At 36.4% G+C, this 22,731-nt stretch overlaps 1 protein-coding gene across 2 annotated transcripts in view; it reads left to right on the top strand.

Moving 5' to 3' along the window:
* The window catches only part of LOC113240634 (leucine-zipper-like transcriptional regulator 1), a 24,597-nt gene extending 2,093 nt beyond the window's left edge, over positions 1 to 22,504 (top strand). Inside the window, exons 2-16 of one of the 2 annotated variants that reach the window (XM_026477976.1) lie at positions 665 to 821; positions 2,871 to 3,042; positions 4,227 to 4,363; positions 5,498 to 5,612; positions 6,323 to 6,486; positions 7,401 to 7,571; positions 8,630 to 8,771; positions 9,555 to 9,718; positions 10,631 to 10,803; positions 14,148 to 14,343; positions 15,628 to 15,785; positions 16,587 to 16,765; positions 18,183 to 18,309; positions 19,695 to 19,852; positions 21,918 to 22,503. In XM_026477976.1, coding sequence (XP_026333761.1) covers positions 679 to 821; positions 2,871 to 3,042; positions 4,227 to 4,363; positions 5,498 to 5,612; positions 6,323 to 6,486; positions 7,401 to 7,571; positions 8,630 to 8,771; positions 9,555 to 9,718; positions 10,631 to 10,803; positions 14,148 to 14,343; positions 15,628 to 15,785; positions 16,587 to 16,765; positions 18,183 to 18,309; positions 19,695 to 19,852; positions 21,918 to 22,103 — 2,385 coding nt within the window. In that variant the 5' untranslated portion in view covers positions 665 to 678 and the 3' untranslated portion in view covers positions 22,104 to 22,503. Of the gene's footprint in view, positions 1 to 619; positions 822 to 2,870; positions 3,043 to 4,226; positions 4,364 to 5,497; positions 5,613 to 6,322; positions 6,487 to 7,400; positions 7,572 to 8,629; positions 8,772 to 9,554; positions 9,719 to 10,630; positions 10,804 to 14,147; positions 14,344 to 15,627; positions 15,786 to 16,586; positions 16,766 to 18,182; positions 18,310 to 19,694; positions 19,853 to 21,917 lie in introns of those variants that run through there. The other variant, XM_026477977.1, reaches the window with a different exon arrangement.
* Positions 22,505 to 22,731: the final 227 nt, after the last annotated feature.

The following is a 22,731-nucleotide window of genomic DNA, read 5'->3' as shown; positions in this document are numbered from 1 at the left end:
GTTTTACCTTTCGCCGGTTGAGAATATATCTGAGCAGACGGCGTGATGAAAAAGTCGACACGTCGAAAGAACTTCGTAATAAAAGCGGAGTAATGCTTACCAGCCCTATTGATCCCCACATCGTCAAGGTCTGTTTCTTGAAATGCGTCGAATTTTACATCAAACATTTATGTAGCCTGTCCAAATGTGTATGTATATTCTTTGCCGGGCGTCTGTCGTTTCGCAGCGAATAACATAAACATGTGAGCAGAAGGTCCGATGAAAGCAACGACTCGATAGTCGACTTCGCACTTTGCCTCGAGAACTTTTTACGCAGGAAATTGCGTTGTCACTACAACCACTAGATTCCTGATGAAATGACTGTTTTTTTGTTTTTAATTATAATGGTTAAACTAATTCTCCTGCCTATATGTAATCTGGACTTAACTCGTAAGTTTTAAATTCGATTCTTTACTACTTACAATAAGTGCAAAATGCCCGCGTGCTTTTTGACTGTTAGTGATTTGATGCAAAATCTGTGTATAATTACTGTATTCTGGCCAATTAATTGTATTACATTGTTCTTGTGTATTATGTTTGTTTTTAAATGTGTATTGAATTCAAAAGTTGCTATTCATCCCTACTTACTATTCCCTAATAATCAATCCTATTTATTTTATTCCAGGGCAAAACGCAAGAATGCAAAACATTGCGAAGCTGATATCGGAGCAGCTACGCAATCCAAATGAGCTGGACATCAGCCTCCGAATGGAGTTCGGTCCGTTCGAGACCGTACACAAATGGAAACGTATGTCCGAGTGTTATGAATTTGTTGGGGCAAGGTAAGAATATTTTTACATGAACTTTGTTTCAAATTTACATATTTGGTCGACCTGTGGTTAAGCATTTTGTGTGTTACATATATGTGTATAAGGTTTAAGTGTACAAGGTTGGGTTGGGATAGAACCCCCATAGTTGGCAAGCACCTCGGGTCACTCAGTCATATAGTTTAATTTCTATATGCATTTCAAATTACTCTGGGCACTTGGGTTAGGTATTTATGTCGTAGCGGCTATGTTGGCGGATCAAGAGTTCTATGAGGCAGTGGTCTCCTTCTGTGAAGCGGTGATGCTTCACAGAAGGAGATCGGGAGATTTGAACGGGAGAGGGCCGATCCCGCTCGGCGGCGGCGTACCTTGGCGGCTACAGGCGATAGGAGCGGAGGCTCCGTTCGCCAGTAAGTTTGGCAACCGCGAGGAGGACGACGGGGCGGTGTGACCCGCTTTGTCGTGATGAGGGGAAAGGGGGGACGTAGCTCCTCCTAGGTTCTCGATGTATATAGGTGCAAAGTCGATCCCGGATCCTTCTCACTAGAGCACCCGAGAAGGACACCGTGGAGGATTTCCCACTAAAAAAAAGATATTTGTGTAAGTTTTTAAATCCGACCACTAATAAGTACTTTTTAAGAAGTTTCATATCACACCAAACCCCCTTATTACACTAATGGACTTTGCCCCAAGTCTACTATTTTTCTTGAAACCACGGATCATTGTAATTCCACTGAGATTCCACAGAAATTACATTGCAATAAACTTCCTTACTACAACTACCATGGAAATTACTACGTAAATCACATACATGAGATAACTGACCCCCTAACATGCCCAAACCGGCCTTTTGGTTCTGAGAGTATTGAACTTTGAAATTGAAAGGTCGACAAAATCGACTTGGGGGGGTCAGGTATCTTGTGTATATGACTGTACATCTTAATTTTTATCACGTTTAAGCAGCCATTTAATCTTCAAATTAAATATAATTTTAAGTAGCAGTAGAGCTCCTTGTGAAAAAGTTCGTCCAGGGTAATACTGCCACCTTACCTATTTCTGCCGCCAAGCAGTAATGTCAGCATTACTGTGTTCCGGTTTTGAAGGGTAAGGGCGCTGGTAAAATTACAGGCACATGGGACTTGTCAACTTACGTCTCAGGGTGACGGACGCAGTGGCAGTACCCCTCAGATCTTTGCAATTTAAAGCTCTAAGTGGCACTGTTATTGTCATGGACAGGCGTCTACCTTATGACTTTGCCATAACTTGTTCGTCCCGTTACTTGATGTTTTAAAAATAAGTATGTATTTTTTATGTCAAATGAATTCAAGGTAATTTAATTTTTAATTTTGATTACTTGAATTAATTTTATTTATTTGGGCATTATTTAAAATCGCATTGACGTAACTTAAAATATAATTAATGTAACCAATATGTAATATATAATTAGTAATGTGATGTAATTCTATGTATTAGTGTAATTATGGACTATGTTGTCTGATATGAATAAATGAATTTGAAATAATTTATAGACTATAATACAACATCGACGTGTCGCCATTGAAGAGCAGAGTACCAAAAAAATGCAATGGCAGTGAATAGTAGCTCAATGACTAGGCACTAACAAGCTACTACTCGTAACTTTTAGCAAAATACCAAACATACAAAATCCTGTCATTGATACTGTGTACACAACTTAGAGAATTTAAAATGTGCAAACTAGGGGCCCTGGTTATAAGTTATTAATATTAATATTCAATATTACCTAAACATATTTACATCACAACATAGACTAGAATTCCGAATAGACCTGTGTGAATATCATTTCCTCAAAATTGTAACTTACATCATTCTTGCTAGCGGATACTATGTATGTAAACCTAAGGATAAACCTAGCCGACCGATGAAAAAATTAAGCCTGCCTATTATGTTTTATTGTTTTCCATTTTGTTAGTTTGTGTGTTTTGTACTAATGTGAAATATGCATTATTTATAATGTATTGTTTTGATATAGATGTTCTGATAAATCTTGTTTATCACTGGATTTACTAAATATTTTATTTTCAGACGAAGCAAGCACACAGCGATAGCATACAAAGATGCAATATACGTGTTTGGGGGGGATAATGGCAAATCCATGTTGAACGATCTTATTCGGTTTGACATTAGAGAAAAGTCCTGGACTAAGACTGGCTGCATGGGCACACCTCCTGCGCCGAGATACCACCATTCTGCCGTGGTTTGTATTTGCGTCATTCATATCGTAACAAGTTTAAAATGAACCCTTATAGGGTTATATTAGAAAAGTTGTTATTATAGCCATAACAACTTACTACAAGATTTTTAGTATTATATCTGTTGAATATTTAATTTGATAGCCTTTATAGATACATTTACTGTTAGTTGTTGTCGTATTACGCATGAAATTTGAGTTTAATGAAAAATATAAGTATTTATAACATTTATATGTATAAAAAAAATTGATCTCAAAAGTTAGCTCCACTTTCACTGTGCCTGTTACCGTTGTTTCCTCAACAATAACGTATAATATAGAAGTCCTCGTCAAAACGAATAATATGAACCCAAACACTAGGTAGCTGCTGTACTCTGTGAGGAGTTCCTCATATCTGCCTGCCATTCCCATCAAGTCACCACCATCAGTGGAGCTACTTCAATGTGCCAAGTTTTATTGAAATCGATTAACGGAGAATGTCTAAAGTTCAATAAATTGGATTCATCCCCTAATGTACCACCCTTAAAAGTGAAATATCTTCTTAAAATTTGAACCGGACCTCTACTGAAGAACTCCATTTTCAACAAAAAAAGAATCGTCGTAATCAGTTCACAAATGTCGAAGTAATCGCGTAACAAACACACACAAAAAACACAGTTAAATTGAGAACCTCCTCCTTTTGAAGTCGGTTAAATAATAATTAAAATTATATTTTAAACACCCATCGCGTGCGTTTATACCAAACAGTAGATTTTTTTTTAAATTATTACTGGCCATGGAAACAAAGTCCTTCAGCCGAAAACATAAACGTTTAATTATATTTCTGTAAATATGGCCACCACAAAGAGGATAGGCAATTTGAGGCGGCGTGCTTGGATTGATTCGGGATTCCTTAGAACGGGCCGATACGGGTATTTTAGTTCGAGATTCGTATAATTTCGCGTTTTAATCTTCGATTAAGGCACAATAGCACTATCCTATTCCACTTTAAACTAGATTTCACAAAATAATTGAAAGTCAAAATAAAAATGACACTTTTCCCTCCAAAAGGCCCAGAGCGAATCCAAACCGTAGAATTGATATACAGAGTTGCCATACTACAAAAATATAACCGGCTCTATGGTACTGGATAAAAGCAGCCTATGTAATATTGCCAACACTTGTACTAAATGTATAAAATTGTTATATAGGTGTACAGATCGTCAATGTTCGTGTTCGGCGGCTACACAGGGGACATCCTGGCCAACTCCAACTTGACCAATAAGAATGATCTCTTCGAGTACAAGTTTCACAGTGCTCAGTGGGTGCAATGGAAATTCACTGGACAGTAAGTAGTTAGTCAAACTTCTTATAGTTTTGTAATTCTGTCTGCTTGTATATACCGTAGTTTTCGCTCGCGATTTTATGTATTTATAATATGTAAAGATTATATATAGGATATGAATCCATTTCATCGCAGCAAATGTTTTCTCACAACCCGTCTAGTATTCTGTTCATTGACTTAGCGCTCCAGGATATATGTCTAATGTTTTTTTTTTTTCAACAAATTTGTTCATATGTCATGGGTCAAACAGAAAGTGCTACGCTTAAAAATTGGAATAACAAAATACCATAAACCAAAATTTCTCATGGTACAACGATTTCGTTTAACTAAGGTAAACGATTCTTTTATGGGGAACTGTATACGTTTTTGCAATACGATTCTGGAACAAGTATTAAGATTATCATTTTCTAAGTTTAAAACTTACATCATAAGTATTTAAATTGAAAAGTCATAGTACAAAATTGTGTGGAAAGACGACAGTTTAGCTTCCACACAATTATGATTCAAAGTGTATTCCACAGCGTTTAAGTTTTTTTAAATAGAGTTTAGAGTTTCGTTTTAGAGTTTCTTGTTCATTCTTCTTCTTCTCAGGAAAGTCAGCATCGTGAACGAGCAACAACTTAAAAAGTTACGTTTTCAAGTGTAAATTATTACCTATTACCATTGACTTACAAATAAATGGACGACGGGTCTAATACAAAAACCACGAAAAAAATGTCCCAAGTCAACCTATTCGAAATTTAAATTGTAATGTCATCGCATTATCGCGCTGTCAGTCGAACAAATGAAGACTAAAGCGGAGTTTGGCGCTCTGTATACGATTTTAGCGCCTTACAAGTGCGGACACTTTTTAGCGCGGACCCGACGTCCATATAATTGTAAGTCAATGCCTATTACCAAAAAATTTTTTGACAATGACTTTAATAAACATGCATTTATATTATAATAGTGTACTTATACAATAGTTAATCTGTTTTTTGTAATCAGTACCATAAAAAAATGCATTGACAATTGCATAAAATGTATGTACACTATAATGAGTTAGATAACCTATTTCACGATTTTAAATTTTTTTCCTTAGAATTTAAGTAATAAAACTTAAATCGTTAGAATTGCTATTCAACTGTGTTTTCTCAGAGAACCAGTTCCTCGTTCAGCACACGGCGCCGCAGTGTACGACGACAAGTTGTGGATATTCGCTGGCTACGATGGTAACGCTCGCCTCAATGACATGTGGACCGTTAATTTGACCGTAAGTATTTAATCGTTCCGTAGCTTGTGATAACACCCTACCCCAATGATATAAGGCTTGCACCTCACTTTATCTCACTCATTATTATTACGTCACTCACTAGAAGCTTCGGAAATCCGATAAATTTCGTCTATTCCATTGAATGACTTCGTGCGTTTAAAACGTATTTGTGTATATTTGGTATTATGCTTTTTAAATTACTTATTATTCAAATTGATTACTTACTTCGTCCAATTGTTGCTGATTTTTGTTTTGTACGTAACATGTAACATATATATTATTATTTGAATTGTGGTGTTCCAATTTATGACGGGTCATGATAGAATAACAGCGAGAGCTATGTAATCAGCATAGTCCTCAGAGGCTGAGTCATGGACCCTTTTGACATGCTTTTATTTTGTTTATTATTTTGTAGGCTTCTTTTTTATTTTTATTTTAATTGAATTTATTTTTATTAATTTTTTGTTTGAAATTTATGCATGTCAAATAAAGCCTATTTTAATTTTAATTTTGAGGTGGAGTTAACAGTTCCTGTTTAAGCTAGGTAAATTATTCATAGTAACGTATAAAAACTACGGTTTGGTTTAAAAAAGAGAAACAAGTCAAAATGTGACTTATTGGTTTTAATTCCTATGCTCCTATATGTTCCTTCACTCAAGTTTTACCACACTATTAACAAATTGAATTTAACAAATTCTTATTTTGAAAAGGGTGAAAACCACCAATGGGAGCGCGTAGAACAGAAAGGGCAATGCCCCCCAACGAGCTGCAATTTTCCCGTGGCTGTTGCCCGTGGCAAGATGTACGTCTTCAGCGGCCAGAGTGGCGCTAAGATCACCAACGCGCTGTTCCAATTTGACTTCGAATCACTCACGTAAGTAACTTAATAAAAAAAATAGATTGCTCAAGACTAATCCATCCAAGTTCCTAAAATACATAAAAAAATAAAGATTGGAAGTTAGATAATTTTTTCGGATCTAAATTGCGTATATATGTTTTTTCAAACAAACCAAGGTCCCTTGGTCCAGTGACCATGGCTGAGATGTATCCAATATCTTCTAAACAGAGGGGCGACTAATTCTAAAATTTCGCAATTAGAACCGACTAATTCACAACTTTTTCTGAGTGCAATCAGATCTAAGCTAGGAGCTGTGGTTCTCAAGACTCAAAAATGGTGCCGCCGAAATAAGCTTATTTCAGCGTGGACAGTAAAACTCCTTAATAACTTCAAAACAGCGTAACTACCAAATCTAGTTTATTTTTACGACTAGAACCGACTAAATCACGACTAAAAAAAATAGTGTTTTAATCAGATCTAAGCTAGGTGTTGTGGTTCTCGAGATTGAGAAATGGTGCCGCTGGAATAAGCTTATTCCAGCGTGGACAGTAAAACAATCTTATAACTTTTGAACGACGGACCGACTAAATCTAGTTTTTTTGCGACTAGAACCGACTAAATAAACACTTTTTCTGGCTAGTCAAATTACCAAAACTCGACCATGATCACGCTGGAATTAGGCACACTTATGTCTCATATTAATGCAAACCACCCTATTTTTGACAATACCGAGCTCGGAGCATCGCGGCGCATCAGTGTATTTAAATTTATACCTTATTAGTGTATGTACATTCTTCTAAAATTGTAAAAGGTTACAAGCAAGACCTGCCTCACGCGTTTCTTTGATAGTATAGCAGGTTTTTTTTTTATAATAGTTGCCTCGGATGACATTCTGAACTGGATGGATTCTGGATTTATGACAGACTGTGAACGTGTTAATTACCTACCAGATGGAGCCGTGTGTGCACCGAACATCTTCTCCGTTGTGCCGGACCGGCGCCGGCTCGACGGTACGGACACGTCATGTTGGCGCACGGACGACATCTATACGTCTTTGGGGGAGCAGCTGATAATACTCTGCCAGCTGATTTGCACTGTTACGATTTAGATACTCAAATGTGGTAAGTTTACACATTGTAAGAATGTTTCGGCCTTAAATGGGAGTTACAGAAACAATTTTTGTTTCATCTCGAAATCTGAATGACATCTCGGCTGATACACGGTTAAATACTGAAGTTATCGCAGCTGCCTCCACACAAAGTACCTCTACATTTTATTATTGTTTTTGTTCCTTTTCTTTCATTTCGATTTTTTTGTGTTATAATTTTTATATTATTATTTCCTAATATTAGTCAGGGTTGGTTATTATCAATGATAATTATCACTTCCATAATTATCTTAGTAAAGTATACCTTGATATTTATCTTGATATTTATAAAATTGGAACAAAATGCCGTTGGCATTGTCGTGTCATGTGTTTTTATCAGAGACGTATAAAAAAGGCACAAACCAAATCGTTTTCCCAAAGATTTTTCTTTAATTTAGTTTTCTAACTATTTGTCATTAGTCAAAAATTAAAGAGAACTATGAATCAGCATGAATAATTATCGGATGTAACGTCGGTATTTTGTAGAAAGGGCGAAAGCGCCATTTTGAAATTTTTTTCATAGGAAGTTGTTTTAATTTTTCACGGCTGTTTAAAATATTTACGTTCTGTTTTAAAGTCAATTTTAAAACTTAAACTTAATTAAATCAAAATTGAATTTTCAAACTGGATGTAAATATTTTAAAACAGTCGTAAAAACCTAAAACATTCTCCCCTGAGTTATTTTTCGAAATGGCCCTTTCTACAAAACACCGACGATTTGTCGAATAATTATCACGATAATTATCAAAGAAATTAAATTTCTTGATAATTTCGAAATATTTTTGTTTTGTTTTTTTTATTTTTTTCTTAATATCGAACTTAGATACTGTTTATAAATATGGACCGAATACATGATAAGATCTTGTGGCTATAGACGACGGGAACTACACTTCATAAAGCGGATCTCACAATGTCAAACTCACCGGTAACATTAAAAAAATAAGCCTTATTAATGCCTTTTATCTGAAATATCATACATTTTGGTCTTATGAAGTTTACTTCATTACGACTGTTTTAATTTACCCAAAACAGGTCCGTGGTCCACACAGCAGGTGATTCGCAAATCCCATCAGGCAGACTGTTTCACGCAGGCGCAGTGGTCGGCGATGCTATGTACATCTTCGGTGGTACCGTTGACAATAATGTTAGAAGTGGAGAGCTGTTCCGGTTTCAGGTAAGACAGTGCTACATTGTCATTACAATTGGGAGCTCAGGATAATTGCTCAATATAAACCACACATATACATATAATAATACCGCATAATAATAATAACGCAACACACGCGTAGCCTCGCATTAGGGAAACCCTGTATTGCCATGGACACACACATAGACAACCACAAATTACACCCAAACTCACGAGAGAAATAAATGTAGTCCATACACATATGTACTTCTCCCGGCCTGAGTATCGAACCCAGAACCTCTGCGTAGTTGTCCAGCATGGTAACCGTTCGACCACGGAGGCAGTTACATGATTCATTATAATTATTAATACAAAGATGGAACACTTAGAAAAATTCCTACGATCCGGCTGGATTCGAACCAGTGCCTTCAGCATACCGTGCCTTCAGGCAATTACAAACTAGTTGAATAATAAAAAATAGATGAATTTAATATCATGATAGTAAAACATCGTGATATTCAATACAAAAGATGAGTAGCAGTAGAGTTCCTTGTGAAAGAGTTCGTCCAGGGAAATACTGCCACATTACCTATTTCTGTCACCAAGCAGTAATACAAGCATTACTGCGTTCTTGTTTTGAAGGGTAAGGGTGCTGGTGAAATTACAGGCACATAGGACTTTTCAATTTATGTCTCAGGATAACGGGCGCCACTGCAGGCGGACATGCGTGCAGTTTACCATCAGGCGCACGACTTATTCGTCCCGTCACTTGATATTATAAAAAAAGTGTATTTGAAAACTCGAACCCAATAAAACTAATTCTTTACACAGTTGTCAAACTACCCTCGCTGCACCCTACACGATGACTTCGGTCGCATCCTAAAATCACAACAGTTCTGTGACATCACTCTGCTAGTCGGCCCGGAGCAAGTACCCGTGGTAGCTCATCAAGCTATGTTGGCTGCTCGCTCACAGTATTTAAGGGCTAAAATCAAGTGAGTTCTTTGTTAGCTTTCAGGTCTAAGAAGGTTATTATAATTATTGATGCAAAGGTATAACAACACAAAGAAAAAATCTTTCTATCTAACTGATCTGGAACTAGCGTCTATTGCCTTACCAGGGACACCTACTTAGCTATAGACCGAATAAATAAATAAATAAATAACGCACACACTCAACATATCAGTAGATATTGCGAATTTTTCTTTGTGCTTATTGCAGATCTTTGTATTTTTAGGTTTATTAGGTATATTTGCTACAAAATGTATACAATAGAATAAGTTTATTTGCCTGAATACAGTATGTATACAGATTTTCTTATTGAAAATAGGCACTGTAAATGTCAAATATAATATAACACATACTATAGAACTCCATTTTTAAAATACTTAAAAAAAAGGTGGAGGTTCTCAACTCGACGGTATTTTTTTTGTGTGTATGTTACGCGATCAGTATTGGTCCCATTTAAAGTTTAAGAAAATATTCCACCTCTAATGGTGGCAAACTAGGGGCTGAATCCGGTATCATGCACTTTCCGATAACCGATTTCAATAAAATCTCGTGGTATATTTCAAATTAAATTTCGCAGAAAAATTCTGTAGCTCTAGTGAAAAGGGATACAAGTAAAAAAAGCCAACTTTACAAGGAGACGCGAAAACCACTTAACGCTCAATATCATATTAAGCTTTAACTGTTTTTTGCGCGTTTTGTGCGTTTCCTTGTAAAGTTGGCGTCTCTGTGAGCCAATTGTGAGAAACTCAGACGCGCGAGTAGGGATTCAAGCCCACGGCCTCTGCTTGAAAGGCAGTAGATCAAACCACGACTACCACGGCTTTATATAATGTTCTATATGTACCAAAAATATTTTTCTTTTTCTAAAAAATATATCGCTTCATCTATTTAATCAGAGAAGCTCGTGAAGAGCTAGAGAAACGCATAGAAGCAGGCGAAGAGAAAGCGTCTGAAGTCACGTACAAGTCGAAGCCACAGCTCACCGTAAAACTGACTGAAGCCACACCCGAAGCCTTCCGGATGGTGCTCAACTACATTTACACGGATAGAATTGATCCTACTGAGAAAGGTAAGTAACTAATCCACCCATTGTACTTCCCACTGCCAGACACGGGTGATCTCTGACTTGCGCGCACATGCGGCGCCTTTTCCTTTGTTTGGATTGTCGACACTCTCGAACCGGCTGCTGCTCTGTGATTGGCCAGTGGTCCCGTCCCCTGTTGCTTGCGTGAAATATCAAGCTTGCTAGATATCAAACTCACACAACGCAAAGAAATCCAAAGCAAAGCAAGCGGCCGGCGCAAGCGTGAACAATCCTACCTGCGCGTACGCGACAGACCTTTACGTATGCGCGAAGCGAGTCACGCAAACAAGCGGAAAACGCAAGTGAAAGACCCAAGACTCGTGAATTAGTCCGCCATGCTGGCCCAAGGGTTGTGAACCTCGTTCAACATTCAGGTTTTATCTCCAGAGGAGTGGTTGCTACGCATTCAAACTTAGAAATTAAAGCCATAAGTACATGCTATGTTAGTTAAAAGCAATCAAGAGTCGATACTCCCTCAGCTCGAATTTAAAGTTTTCCCGTACTAATATGGTTCTAATATGGCAGGGACACTGGCTTTATTTCAGTTTATTTTTTTTACAAACGAAATTAAAATAATTTGAAAAATGTATATCGTATACTATACGTGTTCTATTTAGTTCAGTTGATATAAAAAAACGGACGAAAAAGAACGAAGAAAAAGTACGGACAACGGCACATCAGACACACATTTTTGTTCGAAAATTGCCTCCAGTGCAACGGAACAAGATACGTCTATGTGTAGCTTGATGTGCTGGCGTGTGTACCTATTCAATACAGCGGTATTTTGTTAAATGTGTAAATTTTTAGGAATCGTGTCTTCACACCGTATACTAATCAGTATATATCCTCAATTTTACTATACAGAGTGGAAATTTGTAATGCCACCTGGAGGGAAAGTACTCTAAATACTGGAGATAGAAATTTGTGCTTAAAGGAAACATTCCTTTATTTTTTAAAAGAAGTAAAACTGCATTTATAGATTTTCGAAAATTTCTAGCAGCACGCGGGAATCGAACACGCTTTAATCTGAAAAAAATGCACCCTGCACTTTCATTGCATCGATCGATAGGGTTAATTATAAGAATAAAATCTCTCTCACAAAATTGGTTAATTAAATAAAAAAAAAACCATGAAATCTTAACGTATTTTCATAAAACGAAAAAAATGGTAATCTAACTAATTAGTTGCTCGAAATGAGCTCCATTTTCTTGGATATACAAATTTAACCTTTTAACGAATTCATTTTGAGTCAACTTTTAATAACGTGTTGTGATGAATTGTATTACAAATCGTATGCTGAACCTCAGCCTTCAACTCGTTAACACTCGCATAGGATTTAAGGTAAATAAATAAAAATAAAAATCAACTAAGATTCTCTTTCAACGTTTGGTGCGGAATTATGAGAAATATGGTTGTATTAGTCCACGTGTACGAAGGTCATTTGACCACTCTCAAGTATCTTTAAATACTGGATCTCTTAAGAAATGAGTTAAATGTTTTATCCGAGGAAAAGCGAAATCGAATAATTCTGCAGCAAGATGGCGCTCCAGTCCATAACAGCAGAGTCACTACTGCCTACATTAGTAACCATTTTAATACCTGGATTGGTACAAACGGCACAATCAGATGGGCTGCGAGATCACCTGATCTCACTCCTTTAGATTTTTTTGTGGGGATATGTTAAAAATCAAATTTACCTTAAATCCTATGCGAGTGTAAACGAGTTGAAGGCTGAGGTTTTGAATACGATTTGTAATACAATTCATCACAACACGTTATTAAAAGTTGACTCAAAATGAATTCGTTAAAAGATTAAATTTGTGTATCCAAGAAAATGGAGCTTATTTCGAGCAACTAATTAGTTAGATTACCATTTTTTTCGTTTTATTAAAATACGTTAAGATTTTAGGTTTTTTTTTCATTTAATTAACCAATTTTGTGAGAGAGATTTTATTCTTATAATTAACCCTATCGATCGCTGCAATAAAAGTGCAGGGTGCATTTTTTTCAGATTAAAGCGGGTTCGATACCCGCGTGTTGCTAGAAATTTTCGAAAATCCATGAATGCAGTTTTATTTCTTTTAAAAAATAAAGGAATGTTTCCTTAAAGTAAAATTTTCTATCTCCAGTATTTAGCGTACTTTCCCCACAGGTGGCATTACAAATTTCCACACTGTATATTTTTTCCAAAGTGATTGATACAACACTTTCACTGTTATGCGGAATCAACCGAAGCCATTTGAGGTTGTATAGACTCTTAATCCTTATAATTGACTCTTTCGATCGGCTTCATAAAAATACAAGACCTTTATTTCCCATTTTTTCGGTTCGAATCCCAGATGAGGCAAGCCACTTTCAAAAGTCTTTGAAAGCAGTATTACACAATTGTGGAACGATCGCCCATCTGAAATTCGACATCCTAAGTCACTCCCAATTTTCAAAATCGGATTGCGTAAATATTTTCTAACACGGTCCTAATTTGCGACGTGTATATATTTATTAGTAAGTATAAGTTTATTTACGTATATTTATATATAACATATATTTGTGTTGGTATAATATATCGTTATTTATTTATTAAGTATATGATTAATTATGATGGAAGTTATATATAATTTAATTTTTTTTTTATTTGTAAATTGGCACATTACTTTTCCCGCTCCGATTAGCTCTACCTCAAGTGTTGTCTGAAAGAGATCGCCTTTACCCACATTAGTTTTAAGTTGTCCATGTACTGTTCTTGTATGTGAACAATAAAGTGTATATCTATCTACTTTTAAATATAAAATTATGTTTCCATGAAGCAAAATATCCTGTCCACAATATTTAAAGTACTTTCTTTCTTAGTCGTGGGACCCTATATAATGTTATTTCACTGGTCCCAAATATAACAATTGTGATACGTTTGTTGGTATCACAAATACAAAAACAAAACTGCAATGTTAGTTTTGTGTTTTGAATCACTGCCACGTGGTACCATATCTGAAAGCATTATGCAACGGTTAAACTTGGTCTCACGCTAGGTTGTTCCTACCCCGTGGCGACCCTAATATGACAAAAAAAAATTATTTGATATTAAAACAATATTTTACTTATTTTTTTTTAAATATTTAGTACGTTTCCCAAAAATCTTACTTATCCCATTTAATCACTTTATAATTGCAGATGCGAACTTCCAAATAACTTTTTTTTATAAAGAAAATTTTTCCAAAATCGGTTTACAATCACCTAACATACAAAAACAATAAAGTTGAATTGGGAACCTCGTCCTTTTTTGAAGTCGGTTATTTTCAATTGTATTTAATAAGTTTCTTTAATTTTTCCTCTAGACGAAGACCCAGCCTCGCCAGCCACAATCCTTCTAGTAATGGAAGTACTGCGACTCGCCTTCCGCCTTAACATCCCACGACTGCGTGGTCTCTGCGCAAGATTCCTTCGCGCCAATTTGTGCTACAGCAATGTCCTGCAGGCGTTACACGCCGCGCATCACGCTAACTTGCATTGTATTAAGGAGTATTGTCTTAGGTAATTAGAAAGAAATACAACTTTATTATTGTTACATACACACAGAAACTCTCTCGCCCTCTGGGCAAAATTTCGCCATTTTCTATTTGCTATCAGATTCATGCCTAGACACCCTATAGCATTGGCCCTAGTACAGTAGCGTCATCTAGGCTCCACTGTAACAATTATTACGTATAATGTAAAATATCCTCTTTTGGAAGAGACCTGATATAGTAGCGCCATCTAGTCCCTGCTATGATAACTATTACGTATCGTGTGTCGTACGTCTCTTGTAGCATAGATTACTTAATTGTTACTACGTCTCATACAAAATCGAAAATACCTACGCTATCGCCTACTAAATCTGACTAATGAAACCTGGCGCTCATTACGAGGAAAAAGGAACCTAACCACGTGTTCAGAGAGGTGAAAATAATGTTGCCCGCCGTGTACAGTCGTGCGGCACCGAAAGCTCTTAAAAGGGTTGTAAAAGGATTGTAATGTAAATGAAAGACTTGTCTGAGCGCTTGCAGTCGGCGATACACTCAGCGGTAGGCACTTACCGCGTAACCTCGAGTGAGTGACGGAGCTCTGCTTTTAGCACAAATTAACGTTAACTTCTCAATTTATACGTAACCTCGATTTAAGATCTTCACTAAACGCTAAAGCACTGTTTTTGTCTGTCTTTTAAACTATATAAGCAGTAAAAACGCTGGCCCCATTTACATAACTAATTTTTAAATAAATAATAATAATAATAATGAACCAGGTGTTCCCTGTAATATTAGAACCAGAGCAATGGAATTCACTCCGAGGCACAACAACACCCAGAACTTTCATCACAGATAATTAATTTCCTAAATTGGTCTTACCGGGAATCGAAGCCGGGACCTCATCCGACGCTCACAGTGCCGTCCGTAAGCCCCCACCAATGTCGTCAATTACAAGTAATTCAAATACTATACAAGACTGCGGTGAAGAAGGTTCTAAAATCTCTTACTAGATGTCACTAGAGGCCCAGCAAGCCGAAAAATATCCAGTACAAAGATCTTTAACAAAAAAACACATATGAGAATTTCGACTACTCTATAACTAGACCCGTAGCTCAGTTGGTAAGAGCAATAACACGGTGCAATATGGTCATGGGTTCAAGTCCCATCGGATCGAAAAAGCTTTTCTATGTGTTCAATCTTTATATTAATAGTTATAAAAAAACTGTTGGAAATATTTCACAAGAAAATCTCAATAATGCATTTCAAATACTATACGTTACACGTAGGTTATATAGATGTATATTTTACGTAGGTTCGTGGTAAAGGACTATAACTTCACACCAATCGTGATGTCAGCGGAATTCGAAGCGATGGAGCAATCACTAATGGTCCAGGTTATCCGACGCCGGCAACAGCCGCCGGCCAAACAGCCGCCTGCGCTGCATCACGACTGCGACGAGGAGATCATTGGTAACCTGACTATTTCCAAATTTCCTTCCGTCAATTTGAATCCCTGTGTAATTTATGTGGATTTTTGTCCATATTTTGACCATTCACGGCTTTTGTGCAGTTGATAAAATTTTGGTTGATACGTTTGTATTGATTTACACTAACAACGCTTTCAGCGAGCCATTCGCTAAGGACAACATGTTGATGTTTAAGCTATTTAAATTTATTTATTAAGAACGTACCTTACTATTATTATAATGGTCGTGAATTGTGCCATGTACGGTCATTTATCTTCATCTAAATAGTATAAAGAGAGGAATTTTTAACTACCTCTGTGGCCGAACTGTTACCATTCCGGACTGCCACGCAGAAGTCCCAGGTTCAATTCCCGGGCAGAGAGAAATATTTCTATGGCCTACATTTATTTCTCTCGTGAGTTTGGGTGTAATTTGTGGTTGTCTATGTGTGGGTCCATGGCACCCGCGACACAGGGTTTCCCTAGTGCGGGGCTATGTTGAGTGTTTGCGTGTGTGCGTTATAAGGCGTATGCGTCTAAAAAAAATTCTTTCATTATAAAAACTTTATTACATTTCGAATTTTTGTTACGTATAATTTACATTTAGGAATTCGAAAACAGTAATTAATTAATATTTGGTGGTTTTAACAACTCTATGTCGCTCCTTGTAGCTACTATCTATACATGTATCTGTATATGTGGAACACCTTTTTCTGACCACTGCTCATTATATAATGTTCATTATATATCGTGTCTCTGTCTACCCACTGGGAGACAGTCATGAAGATGTGTGTGTATTTTCCCAGGGACAACACTAGAACAAGACATGTGCGTATTTGTAAGCAGCGGCGGCGCCGAACTAGCTGACGTAAAGCTTCGAGTGGGATCCACTATGAGGCCGGGACATCGTTCCATATTAGCAGCTAGAGCCGCTTATTTTGAAGCAATGTTCAGATCTTTTTCACCAGAAGATAATATAGTTAACGTAAGTACAGGCTTACTGCTTAACTGAGTCCGTTCTTGAGGTAGCTGTGCGGGAGGACTACTAACTGTCACGTTTACGAAAATTTCAACAACATTTTTCTGACGATATTCAATAACAAGTTGATTGAAAAAAGGACCTTTGGTAGGCCCTTTTTTAACCGACTTCAAAAAAGGAGATGGTTCTCAATTTTGACTGCATGTTTTTTTTGTATGTAAGATACGCGATAACTCCGGGTGTGAACCGATTTTGGTGATACTTTTTTTTTGTTGGAAAGAGGGTACCTCAGTATTGGTCTATATTTGAAGAAACTATTCCTCCTCGAAGGGTGGCAAATTAAGGGATGAATCCGGTTTGCAAGTAATGTATGTAATTCCATAAACGTTTGAGGTCAGTTTTTTTTAGTACTCTGTACTGATTCAATCAACTTTTTATTGAGTATCGTCAGAAAAATCTTGTTGAAATTATCTCGTGTGCAGCGCGACATAACTAACACTCCTTCCGTTTAACCGACTCGGTTCAACGGTAGGCCTGCATAAAGATTTTTAAGTTTAATAATAAGTTTTCGTTTTACTGATTCTATGGCTATGCAGAGTTAAGTACAACCATTTTAATTACTTACGTAAGTGTAATGGAACGTTAAAAAAATTGAAAAAATTTACAGCTAATGCCATTGACTTACAAATAAATGGACGACGGGTCTAATACAAAAACCACGACAAAAAATGTCCCAAGTCAACCTATTCGAAATTTAAATTGTAATGTCATCGCAGTATCGCGCTGTCAGTAGAACAAATGAAGACTAAAGCGGAGATAGCGCTCTGTATACGATTTTAGCGCCTTACAAGTGCGGACACTTTTTAGCGCGGACCCGACGTCCATATAATTGTAAGTCAATGGCTAATGCTAAGATATTGCTGAAACACAACCTTCTCCACTCTGCTTTAGTAAATAAAGTCTTACGGATTGTGTTTATAATTACATTTTTTTTTATTAAGAAACAGGTACAAAAAGAAGAACTTAAATATAGGCTTTTTTTTTAACCGTACACGTCCCGAGCAAAGTTAAGGATCCTTTACTATAGAATTACGCATAATTTTCTATTTCTCGTACTGCTTACCTTATGCGCGAAGGTTTACACATAAAATATTAGTAACGTAAGACACAACTAAACATCTTTTTTTTAATGTTTTTTAATATAAGGGACATACTATATTTTAAACCACTGGGCATTCCTAAATTTTAATAATACCAATCGATAGAGCGGGAACTTCCGAATCCAATGGTATATGTAACTTATTTTCGACAAAATGTCCCTTACGTTAATTGATACATCTGATATCGATTTAGCGTTGTATGGGTTGGCCATCTCTGCTGGTTTGTCTGTTTGAAAACTATTAATACTGTTCACCATTTACAGATTCAAATCTGCGACACAATACCCTCGGAGGAAGCCTTCGACTCTTTACTCCGGTACGTTTACTACGGCGACACCAATATGCCTACTGAAGATTCACTCTATTTATTCCAAGCGCCCATCTATTACGGTGAGTGTGTTAGTGGATTTTATTTAAAGATTTTTATTATACAAGGTTATTTGTATAAACGACAACTGTTGTTCCATGACTTTTTACAAAACATAATACATATAATAAATGTAACCTTTTAAATTTTTTGTTGCACTCTATGACATTTTTTAGATCTCTATTTGGTTGTATGTTGTAAGATCAAACGCGCAAGCGCCTTTTCTTTGCGTTTTCATCTGACGACATCTCAAGTTTAGAGATGTCGTCAGAGGAAATAATTTCAGCAGTTTTAGAAAGACCACCACCATGCAACAACATACTTATCGACCATAAAAATGGAAGGATTATTAATCAATATATAAAGAAGAATAGAGATACTATTCGTTCATAATTAAAGTGTGATTCCAATTCTGCAGGTCGATTCAGAACCCTACGATAACTCTGTTGTCGACCGATTCGATTAGATATCGTACGATTTCTTTTTATTCACAATAACCGAATCGAACGTCAAACTGTCGTATTCGAAACCGAACCGAAATGACATCACACCCGTACAATTTCTCGAACTTGTCGACCGGCAAAGGCTACAAACGTTATTCAGAACACAGTTATCGAATGAAAGTTACCGAACGTCCTATTGTTTACAAAACAAGAATGTAATATGGAAATCCTTTATTATTTTAAATAAAATCTGGATTTTGTTCAATTTTATTAATTTATTTTAATGCGAGACTAATGCATTCCTATATTTTAGGCCTTTAAAGTCTTAAAAATGTATATAAAAGGATTTCATTTTTCTTATAATCTATATTCGCCGACTAACTCCGTAAACATTGTTGGGTAACGATATCGTATCGGAATCTGAATCGGAAAGCGTCCTTCGATTCGAGAACGATATCCAATCGAACGATTCGGTTAAGATATCGAAGAGTTCTGAATTGGGATCCTGGCTTGATATTAGCAAGAATACAGGTCAATAAATGTTTCCGCGGTCAATCTAGCGCAATCATAGAACTTATCCGGATTTCATGTTTGGTCTTCACAATTTCGGTGAAACTCTCCTCCCAAAATAACTCATGCTTAATAAAAAAAATTGGTACTATAAAAAGGTCACGTGACAGTACCGGAATCGCGCTCACACTCTTGTTACATCACTTAACCGCCGCAAGCTAAACGATCGCTGGCGTTGAGAACAGTGTCTCTACCACGAGTTTACTATGACAGTTATCGCTAGCGATCGCGTAAATTACTTCACTTATGTGACGTGGTCTAATATATATTTATTGTAAATATTCTACAACCCTTAAAAGGGGCAAGATTTTGTCGAACAAGCTAAAAAGTCCAAAGCAGGAGGTACCATAATACAGTGAGGTCATAATTGAAAAATTAAAATCTTTCATGTGCAGGCTTCACAAACAACCGCCTGCAAGTTTTCTGCAAACACAATCTGCAAAGCAACGTGACTCCGGAGAACGTCCTCGCTATATTACAAGCCGCGGACAGAATGCGAGCGGCGGATATCAAAGAATACGCACTTAAAATGATTGTACATCATTTTGGATCAGTAAGTAAAAATATACTTAGTTAACTCTTAATCCACATGCATTCCTTTATCACCAATGGACGTAATCCACGATTATGGGAAGCGGTTATCAACATAGGACAATAATATATATAATTAATGTTTGTCATAATTGTAACTCATGCTCTTGGTAATAATAAAGCCACATGTGATATAACGCGTTAAGTGACAAAATAATTTTTTGAGATATAAAAAACAATAACCCAGTTTTAGGGTCGTATTCCTGAACTCTACTCAATGCTCAAGTCAGGATTTGAGAATGATTCAAAGCACTCGAAATCATAGTCAAGTCCCTGCCATTAAGGTCGTATTTCCAGTGCTTGTGTTTCCAGTGCAATCCTGACTTGAGCATTGAGTAGAGTTCTAGAATACGACCCTTCGAATATTGAAATTATGTAATGATATTTCAGCTATGCATCGTTAGGGTAAGTTTCGATAAGTCGAACACGTTAACTCGTTTCAACTGTTTTTAACCGACTTCAAAAAAGGAGGAGGTTCTCAATTCGACTGTAAGTTTTTTTTGTATGTATGTTACGCGATAACTCCGGTATTTGTGAACCGATTTCACATTTATTTTTTTGTTAGGAAGAAGGTACCTCCATAGTGATCCCATTTAATTTTGAAGAAAATCATCCACCTCTAAGGGTGGTTGTTCACGCATGAAGATTCCTTTTTATAAATAGCGCCTAAATTTTGTTATAAAAGCAATTATTTTAATAGTTGATTTAGTGGCGAACTAGGGGATGAATCCGGGATTGCGCACTTGCCGGTAACCGATTTCAATAAAACTTGGTAATTATATGTAATTCCACGTACTTTTGAGGTCGGTTTTTTAGTATTCTATACTGATATTATTAAAAGAGAATTTTGTGCTCTATCTTTTGGTGTTTTTTTTATTTATTTTTTTTATAACATCAAGTGACGGGACAAGCAAGTCGTGAGCCTGTTGGTAAGCAACACGCGTGGTGTCCGTCAGGTTGGCCGGACCAAACGAGATATACAAATCAAATTGTGCTCATTATTTACTACATTTTTTCTACCTTTATTAACATATTTTCTACCTTTGCGCTGATGGAAATATTAAAGAAATAAAGTGGCCAGCCATTCTGACGTCAGTTTGGCTGGGCTACTTTAGGTTTTTCATGGTACTAGCAGCATATAATTTCCTTTTTTTATATAACTATTTTCTACCGAAGCATACTTTTTTTTCACTATTTTAGGAAGCTTCTATAAAAAGTTATTTAAAAAAACAATAAAACGCCTTTGCAAAAATTGTCATCTAAAAAGACAGTTTATCTTCTATGTGTAATTGCTAATAATAGTTTTGCAGGCGTTTAGACTATGCCAAAAATGGTTTCTGGATTATCTTTGCAAGCTATATTTTATACCAATTATTATATGAATTACTAGTTGAATTCACTATTACAAATGTAAATTCCATTTGTAGGTATTAAGAAATGCGAACGAACTATAATCAGTTATTTAATAATCGTTTAGTTGTCATTTGATAGTAAATAATATTCACAATGGTGAAAATCATTGATAATTAAAAATAGTAATAAACAAGTAATATAAACGCATTAACGATGATTAATGATGAGTATAACCGTTACAAGAACAAAAAAGTGTGATTTCTAAGTTTGAAAAGTATTATTTAGATATAAATGACCTTCCTTTACCCTGTGATCCAGTGTTCAGAAATCTTAGTGAACTGTTACAATATAAGACGTCAGAAAAAGGAACTCAAAGGAACATCAAACTTTTTCTTTTTTCTTTAGTAGGTAAGAGCCAATGTGATGAGGCTCTAATAGTAGCTAGCGACCCCTCGAATATTTGTCAATTTTCTTTGGCAAATTGCACACCGCCACTAGTGGTAATAGAAATAACTAAAATTTCACATACGATTTTTTTATGAGGTAACTAACTTTACTAATTGTAAACCCATGTTAGAGATACTGCATAGCAATCGTCAAAGTGGAACGGCGATTAATCCTGTCTGTAAATATAATGGAACTTCCTAAAATTTCAACTTTTAATTAATTCACAGGTAGCGAGGCAAGACGCGATAAAAAACCTTCCCCAGCCGCTCCTAGTGGATATAATTTGGGCAATAGCGGAAGAGCAACAATTGGACGCCCCTCTGCCGTTGCAACCTCGGTCTCTGCCTTCGTCGTCCTCCGCTGACACTCTCACTGACGACCCCGACTATGTACGCCATCGATGCGGGAAATAAACACTACCACCACTATCAATTATGTTAATCCATACATAAAGGTACCCTGCATCACATCGCAGCCTTTATACAATAATGCAGTATTGCAGAATACTACGATTTTGAATTATCCATACAGCGGTGAGCAGAACAAGGGAAACTTTATCCGGGATTGAAACTTTATAAGGGAAAGTCATCGTAAATCGGTTTTTAAATTAGCTTATTTCCTGAACTTAAACAAGTTTAAAAACGCAAGAACTCAAAATCGACTAACACAATTAATTATTATTTGACTTAATAAAATCGGTGGGCGAACGGTTAAGAATCTTGACATTGGAATTCCTGGTTGAACCAATTAAGGAAATTATTAACCATTAATAGTACAGTCAGCGTCAAAATTGTCTTTTTTTTATTTAACATTTAACATAAACCAACAATGATTTGGAAGCCGTGGTAGCCTATTGGTTTGACCTACTGCCTCTCAAGCAGAGAGTCGTGGGTTCGAATCCGGGCTCGCACCTCTGAGTTTAATTTGAAAAATTAATATGAAATTTATCATGAGCTTTTCGGTGAAGGAAAATATCGTGATGAAACCTGCACGTCGAAGAAGGTTCACAACCCTCGGAAAACATGTGAAGTCCCCAACCCG

The sequence above is a fragment of the Hyposmocoma kahamanoa genome, unplaced genomic scaffold (genome assembly GCF_003589595.1).
Source record: "Hyposmocoma kahamanoa isolate Upper Pololo Valley unplaced genomic scaffold, ASM358959v1 160, whole genome shotgun sequence".
NCBI lineage: Eukaryota > Metazoa > Arthropoda > Insecta > Lepidoptera > Cosmopterigidae > Hyposmocoma > Hyposmocoma kahamanoa.
This window is presented reverse-complemented; position numbering and strand designations above follow the sequence as displayed.